General features: G+C 31.5%; 1 protein-coding gene across 1 annotated transcript in view; it reads right to left on the reverse strand.

Annotated features, from left to right (window-relative positions):
• The window catches only part of LOC106474253 (5'-AMP-activated protein kinase subunit gamma-2-like), a 38679-nt gene that overhangs the window by 10048 nt on the left and 20234 nt on the right, over positions 1 to 8397 (reverse strand). The window contains exons 2-11 of the mRNA XM_013934942.2: positions 8298 to 8343; positions 7793 to 7896; positions 7347 to 7381; positions 5407 to 5421; positions 5028 to 5062; positions 4653 to 4708; positions 4192 to 4237; positions 3163 to 3214; positions 1509 to 1635; positions 695 to 775 (exon numbers count right to left, since the gene is read on the reverse strand). Coding sequence (XP_013790396.2) covers positions 695 to 775; positions 1509 to 1635; positions 3163 to 3214; positions 4192 to 4237; positions 4653 to 4708; positions 5028 to 5062; positions 5407 to 5421; positions 7347 to 7381; positions 7793 to 7896; positions 8298 to 8328 — 582 coding nt within the window. The 5' untranslated portion in view covers positions 8329 to 8343. The remainder of the gene's footprint in view (positions 1 to 694; positions 776 to 1508; positions 1636 to 3162; positions 3215 to 4191; positions 4238 to 4652; positions 4709 to 5027; positions 5063 to 5406; positions 5422 to 7346; positions 7382 to 7792; positions 7897 to 8297; positions 8344 to 8397) is intronic.

Consider the following 8397-nt stretch of genomic DNA (forward strand, 5'->3'; position numbering starts at 1 on the left):
AGTCCTTAAATAACGTAATCAGTAGCTAAAATCTAATTATAACAATAGTGTCCTTAAATAACTAATCAGTAGCAAAATCAATTATAACAATAGTGCCTAAATAACGAATCAGTGCAAAATCAATATAACAATAGTGCCTAAATAACGAAATCAGTGCAAAATCAATTATAACAATAGTGCCTAAATAACGAATCAGTGCAAAATCAATTATAACAATAGTGCCTAAATAACGAATCAGTGCAAAATCAATTATAACAATAGTGCCTAAATAACGAATCAGTGCATTCTAATCTTGATTTTATAAAATTGTATTACTAGTTAGACAAATGTATCAAATTAACTACAATAATTAACCCAGTTTTTCTTCAAAAGTTAATTAATGTTTTAATCTCATTCCTGCATATGAAGGATTTAAAGATAAATCATGACCCAGATACAATTTAAAATGTTTTTAAACCCAATGTTACTGTACATTTATATCATTTCATTCTAATAGAAAAACCTAGTTTTTCTTGTATGAAAACCTTTTAACAACAGTTTTAAGTGATGTTTTGAAAAATCTTCAACTTAACTCACAAGCTAAAGGTATCTGTTGAATGTACGAGTTGTTTTAAGACTGAACACATTATACCTTTTTACACTATTAGGATAACTAAAATGTTAAAACTTCATTTTAAAGTTTATAAACACATACCGTAGCAATGTTTTCATACGTTCCAATTTTTAGATTCTTTAAAGTTTTACTGAGGTAACTTGGACTTGGGAGGTCAGACATCTATAAAACAAAAAGATTTCCATAAGATGTAGAAAATTTAAAACGAGTTGGACAAGATGTTGTGCTGAAATTACAAGTTCCTAAACATTTCACTCTTCAGAAAACTAGCTGATTTATATTACAAGTACATCATGAAGAGTTAAAAGTGGAAATATTTACAAGGTCAACGCTACGTTTTGGAAACCTGGACACTGAAATACAATCTTGCAATTAAAGGTCAGCTTGTACATATAGTTTAATTGAAACAGTAATTTCAGCCTGCCTACTGAAAGGAGCAAAAATTTACTATGATAAAATAAAACTTCAAAGAATGCAAACAGCAAAAATGAAAAGTCCCCCCCCCCCCATCAATGATTACACTGCTTTGTGAAGAATATTGGGACTTATCGGTTTGCCAAACTCTGTTTATCTCCATCTTTTCGACAGGATATTAACAGTGGATGGTTGAATTTTGACCAAACTACATGCAAAGTTCTAGACTTGATTAACATTAATGTAATGGGTCAAAGGTCAACAAAATTGGGGTCAACTAAAGTGCAAAGTCATTGGGGCATAGTTGTTTCATAAAGAATTTCTTCTTGTTTTAAATCTCTTGTTTCTCATTTAGGACTAGTTTTATACCAATTTAGTTATTTTTTCACTGTTAAACCTAAAGTTCTTAATTTCATTATAAACTTAACGTAAACCTGCTATTAAATTAACACTATCATCGAATACATCAAATATTACTTACGTAGAGAAAGAGGAACTTAAGGATTCGTTTATGTGTCAGAACATACAGCACATTTCCAGTTAGAGGATCTATCACGGGAAGTCTGTGAACTTTCTCATGAATCAGTGTTTTTATGGCTTCGTATAGGCTAGTTTAAAAAGAATAACACAAAGTTAAAAGTTATAAATCATGAAGGTAATATTGTGATCAAATCTTTTTTTGTATTTAGGCTTTCAGGTTCTAAACAGTGCATAGAAAGGAATTTCAGAAAGAATAACTGTTGTTATAAGCTACATTTTTAAACATTTTAATGCAGATATTTGTTTACTAAAAAGGATCTAATCATTACGCCATGATCCACAAGCTTCCTGTACTATGTAGAATCAAATGTAAAAATATAAATTAGTGAGGTAATCACTTAAGTCATTCACTTCAGTTGCTGTTAGTGACTTATAGTAAGTTAGTGTCTAAGTATGTAATTCAGTTAGTCAGATCTATGCGGTGTTTGTTATCCATCAATCAGTAAGGAAGTTCTGCAAGCAAGTTAGGCCTATATTAATGCAGAGCCTTTATGAAATGTTAAAAAACAAACGTTATTTTATTACAAGCTCTGGAGTTGACATGATGTTTACGAAATAATCTAAAGGAACTTATCTAATGATAAAACAACATTATCAATCATCATTTTATACAAGCCTACGGAATCAGGGTGGAGATTCTTTAAGAATTAATAAAATGCGACTAAACTACAAGATTGTGCTATAAATAAAGGCTGCATAAAAGGCGGTTAGAAACTAAATTGTGACTATTCAGTTGTAACCTAACTTTTACAAAACAAAGAGACTAGAAAATACAATACTTGTTTCACAATAATAGTTGTGGAGAAGAGAGAAGATGGGTCATGTAATAAATAACAAACATGGCAAAAAGTTCATTTACTTTATTTATTATGATTTTATTTTTATAGCATTTAATTGAGTTTGATACCTTTATATTTTTAACATATAATGATTGTGTCACAATCAGTTGATAGTGGCATTGTTATAATTACAAACTTTTCAGTGCAAGACACATTGACGTGATTGGAAAGGGTCAGTTGTTTGTTGGTGTGATAGCTATAGTAACTTGTTGGCAGAACAGACGTGTTATTTACAGTAGACAAGCACCTATTGTGTTCTTGAGTGGTGGTACTAAAGCTTGCGTTATGGCCTCTTAGCAAGCTCGCAACAGTTTTCAGTATCAAAACTATCTCTACCTACCGGTATTCAGCTCGCAACAGTTTTCAGTATCAATACTATCTCTACCTACTGGTATTCAGCTCGCAACAGTTTTCAGTATTAAAACTATTTCTACCTACTGGTATTCAACATTATTAAAAGGAGGAATGATGACCTCCAGCCACATGCTTGCTGATATTAAGTTTTAACCAACATCACCTCACTAGGATTTCAAGTAGAAGGCGATTAGGAACAACACAGTAAGTAGATGTTCAAATTAAGTGTACATACAAAGTGAAGCTACTTCAAATTTACCATCACTATACTCTGGTCTCGGGGAGTAGCAATTTGAAACTTTATTCAAAGTCAAAAAATCATAATTTTACATCGATTTCAGCTTAAAAGTGGTTTAATTTTTTTGTTATTATATACATCAGCTTATCTAGAAGGTTATTTACCTTGCTTCAGGTCCAATACTATACAGAGGCTTTACTTTTGTCTCCAAGACATCTTGAAAATAAATAATTTTAGGTTGAAGTAGACAAGAATTTCCAGCCAAAATACTATATATACGAAATAGATTAGAATAAGACAGAAAAATCTTCAGCAACACAAATTGTTTATACATTAATTATTTACCATGCTATTCAGTACAATTTTATGGTCATTATTTTTATTATCTACAGCTTCCTACATAACTTCCTAATTAACAATTTAATATAATCTGTTAACAAACAAGCCATTAAGATTGTTTTTATAACAATAACCAGCATTCTCCAGTTTACAACATGTTCAGATTCTATTTGTTTTTGTGGATCAAATATTCTTCAGCTTATAAACAAACACTGAAGTCTTTACCCTAGATTGTACATACACAAGGATCCAGTATACCTCAAAATGTCTGATTAGAAATCAGTCAGTCTAAAAACCATCTAATCAATGTGTCGCTACACAAGTGCAGCCTTTGATTATCTGGTAGTTAGAAAATTAAAGAGATTATCAAACCATTTAAGTACTTAAGGATGCTTTGAATTAATTGAAGCATGCATTTCCTCCAGAAGGTTTTGAATAATTTATAAAGTACACAGTAAAGTGTACCTAGAAATACAACAGTGTCACTGTGGGTTCAAGTGCAGGTAGTAAGTAATAGGAAAGGTTTCTCGTATGCCTGTTGCATGCCCTAGAAAGAGTCTTAGCTGTGGGTCTAAATTATCTCTGGAATTTATATACATCTCAGATTATTTGTGAAGAAAGGATAACTACGTCCTTATATTAGCAAGAAAACCAATCACAATATTTTAACTCACTTCTCCAACAATGATAACTACAATATTTTAACTCACTTCTCCAACAATGATAACTACAATATTTTAACTCACTTCTCCAACAATGATAACTACAATATTTTAACTCACTTCTCCAACAATGATAACTACAATATTTTAACTCACTTCTCCAACAATGATAACTACAATATTTTAACTCACTTCTCCAAGTCTCCAACTTATGTTCTTCTAATTCTTCCATATGAACCTATAATCATAAAGAAACTTGGTCAGGAAAACAATGGAAAAAGTTTTAGAACTGATGAACGGAGCTTAAATCAACGGAATTTTATCACTAAAGAATGATGCAGACAGGGTTCTTACTAAAGATTTACTTTTAATGATTTCTAACAGATCAATATACAATCACAAACTAAGATCTTCCAACTAAAATCAACCTAACAATCATACAAGTACCACAAAGATAATCCAGTAAAACTGGCTAATTAAAAGTATAGCGAGTCTACCAGAATACAATCTTCACTTGCGTACTCTCGTTATACATTGTTAATATTACTGGGTTTACATCACAAGGTTTGGTCAGCCCCCCTGCAAAGCAATGATCGTTCAAATTATCTTATAGCCACTAGTAGAGTTTGAACAGATGTTGACTGTGTACTTACTAAAGGTGACTTGTAATATGTCCTTAGAATATGGATGAAGTCTGTTATTGTTAACAATTCCTGTAAATAATTAAAAGTCAGTTTAACATTTCATAAAACTTTTGTTCATATACAAACAATTTAATAGGAATAAAAAAAAAAATTAAAAAAAAAAATGTATATTCCAAAATATATACATTTTATTTTAAAAGACCTGCAATTTATGAATCAGGCTTAAAGATGACCTAACTCTGCTTTACAGTGATGGTAGGCCAGTATCGAGTCTATCACAATAGCTGATAAGTACAATTATAGTTATCACCAATTTAAGATATACAAATTAATCCACAAGAAAAAGCAAGCAACTTCAGCTTAAGGTACACAAACTTAAAGTCTTACCAACAAATTGATGTTTAGTGCTATCCCATAGTTTTTATTGTGTAAAACACTTGGATATCTATAGATAAAATATTGTGTTCACAAAATAAAACATTTGATGGGGATGTAAAATGAACTGATAATTTTTGTTAATATATTAAATAGACTCGATTCCTTGTGATAATGGCTGTTATTTTGTTTTTTTCTAGGAGTTAGAGCTGCTCCTTTTATTGTGTAAAACACTTGGATATCTATAGATAAAATATTGTGTTCACAAAATAAAACATTTGATGGGGATGTAAAATGAACTGATAATTTTTGTTAATATATTAAATAGACTCGATTCCTTGTGATAATGGCTGTTATTTTGTTTTTTTCTAGGAGTTAGAGCTGCTCCGGAGCAGCTCTAGCTTCTATGGTTAAAACAGAGGATTTAACATGTTAAGTCCAGTACATCTAACTTCTATGGTTAAAACAGAGGATTTAACATGTTAAGTCCAGTACATCCTAATGATGGTTAAAACAGAGGATTTAACCTGTTAAGTCCAGTACATCCTAATGATGAGACAGAGGATTTAACCTGCCAAGTCCAGTACATCTAACTTCTATGGTTAAAACAGAGGATTTAACATGTTAAGTCCAGTACATCCTAATGATGACAGAGGATTTAACCTGCCAAGTCCAGTACATCTAACTTCTATGGTTAAAACAGAGGATTTAACATGTCAAGTCCAGTACATCTAACTTCTATGGTTAAAACAGAGGATTTAACATGTTAAGTCCAGTACATCCTAATGATGACAAACAGAGGATTTAACCTGTCAAGTCCAGTACATCTAACTTCTATGGTTAAAACAGAGGATTTAACATGTTGATCAAGCATTTTTACCGACACCAAGAAAGTTCAATGATGGTATTTACTATTGAAAACTGAATTAATTCAAAGAACTCCCCTGCACACACACACACCAGTTTAACAGTTGCTAAGGAAACTGACCTCCTTCCCACGTTATGGTTATCTAGTTCAATAAAACTTCCATTGACAAGTTAATTTCTTGAGAACCACAATTCCAGGATGAAATCTTGCTCAGCCATCATTTCTATGGATTACTTTAACGTTACAAATGGTGTAAGAACTCTTAGCATTTCTGAAAGTCAAGACTGATTGCATATTTAATTCAAAGAAGTAAAAACTGGTCAAAATTTAAGCCATCACTGTAGTACTGACCAGTTAAACAGATTAGCCCAGCATGTGAAGTTCAGAAAAATAAGCTACACTACAGTGCTACAAGCACTTGATTGTTTTTTTTTCAGGTACTCATTGTGTATTTGCAAATAGCAAAAACTTTACTACTATTACACAATAGAGAACATCTTAAATAAACACAAGTTCTATCATTGTGTGGGTTTAGGTTGTAGTTAAAAAATGATCCAGACAACTTAATACCAACAGCAGTATTTCTTTGACTAGATGTTAGCCCTTATCTTACTCACTCAAGAACACAACTTTAACAACTCCATGGTACATCATATTATAGTCCAACTTATGTTACTCAAATCATTTCCCGCACTTAAGAAACTTTAGTTGTTATATCACACCAAGTCAAAAATAAAAAGAAGCCTACAACAATACTACACAATTTCTTAGCAAGAAAATTAAAGAGCTCCATTTTAAATATGGTTATGTTAGAACCGTGTAGTTAGTTCTAGAAATCTAAAAGAAATGTCAACAAGCTAGTAGATTTGAAGCTACCGACATACTGAAACTAAAACATCCAGTAATTTAACTACACCCTCCCCGTGGACTTTCTAACAGCAAGTTAGAACCGTGTAGTTAGTTCTAGAAATCTAAAAGAAATGTCAACAAGCTAGTAGATTTGAAGCTACCGACATACTGAAACTAAAACATCCAGTAATTTAACTACACCCTCCCCGGGGACTTTCTAACAGCAAGTTAGAACCGTGTAGTTAGTTCTAGAAATCTAAAAGAAATGTCAACAAGCTAGTAGATTTGAAGCTACCGACATACTGAAACTAAAACATCCAGTAATTTAACTACACCCTCCCCGTGGACTTTCTAACAGCAAGTTAGTTACGAACTTTATTTACTCGATAAGATAGTCCTGAAACATTTCAGCTATTACTATTGTGCTTTATAGCCCAACTTTACCCTCATGCCTCACTCTCCTGAAAATTCAAACATCCCCTCCAATTTCAGTTCCTGGGGAAAAACTATAGCTAAGAATTAAGTGGACACACGAATGAACCAGTTTGTTTCCAATGGTATATTTCAACTTTAAGCCCCTCCCATCCAATCAAAATAAAAACTTGTACTTACCATTTTCAACTAGGGCAAAAAAAGCTCTTTTCACCTGAGAGAAAGAAAATATGAAATATTAAGTTTATTTTTGTCCAATATTGGATGAGTAATTTTAATTTAGTATTCCAAACAAATCGTGTACAAGTTTTGGTAATTACACGTGAAACTTGAACTTCTTTAACATGTTTGCTGCCACACATCACTCGGTGACTTACAAAAGTAAAATAAGAATACAAAACAAAAGATAAAGTTTGTGAACAAAAGAAAAATATTGAAGGGCCTGTACACGAAGTGATAAGTATATAACAATTTGATTAAAACACATTGAATGAAAGTTGAGTTTGATTTCTGAAATCAACATTAACACTTTCAACAGGCTTAACTATGGTTTTTTATAGTTGTGATTTATCATGTTCCTACAAGTTTTCAATATCATGAACACTTTTATTCCAAGTTTCCTTACCAGTAGTTGAGTATCAAACACTACCAGCTTGGCACTAATTGGAATGATGTCATAACAATGGAAATGTTGAAAAAATTTTACAAACATCAGCTCCTCATTTCCTCCTGTTTAATAGAAAAATTCAAATAAACTTGATAAAATGTTTTCTAGACAAAAGTTACAAACAGTATTAAAACATTTAACCAAGTTTAGTGACGAAAAGTTAATTTAAACTCTCAATTTTAACTGTAGAAATTTAGAAAAAATTGATAGCACACACTATCAATTCAACTGTACTTTCTTCAGAAAAGTTTTTTTTATTTTTAAGTTCCTATTTTGAAAACTTGTGTACACACATAACAAGTTCAGTGCAAAATTTCATATTTTTAGTGTCAAACACTCGTCAAAACACTAGTTTTAGAAGTTTGTTTATACTGAAAAACAACTACAATTACACGAACAGAGACGATTCTTCACAACTTTCAGTAAAGAAACAACAAACAAGATTATTATTACTAAGGCGTACCTAGATCTTCAATATCGATCTTTTCAACCATAGGATTACTTGGAACCTAGAAGACAAGAGCAGTAGAAGATAGATCAGTCAACTTAAAAAAAAAAAAAAA

Source organism: Limulus polyphemus, unplaced genomic scaffold (genome assembly GCF_000517525.1).
Source record: "Limulus polyphemus unplaced genomic scaffold, Limulus_polyphemus-2.1.2 Scaffold6995, whole genome shotgun sequence".
NCBI classification, from domain to species: domain Eukaryota; kingdom Metazoa; phylum Arthropoda; class Merostomata; order Xiphosura; family Limulidae; genus Limulus; species Limulus polyphemus.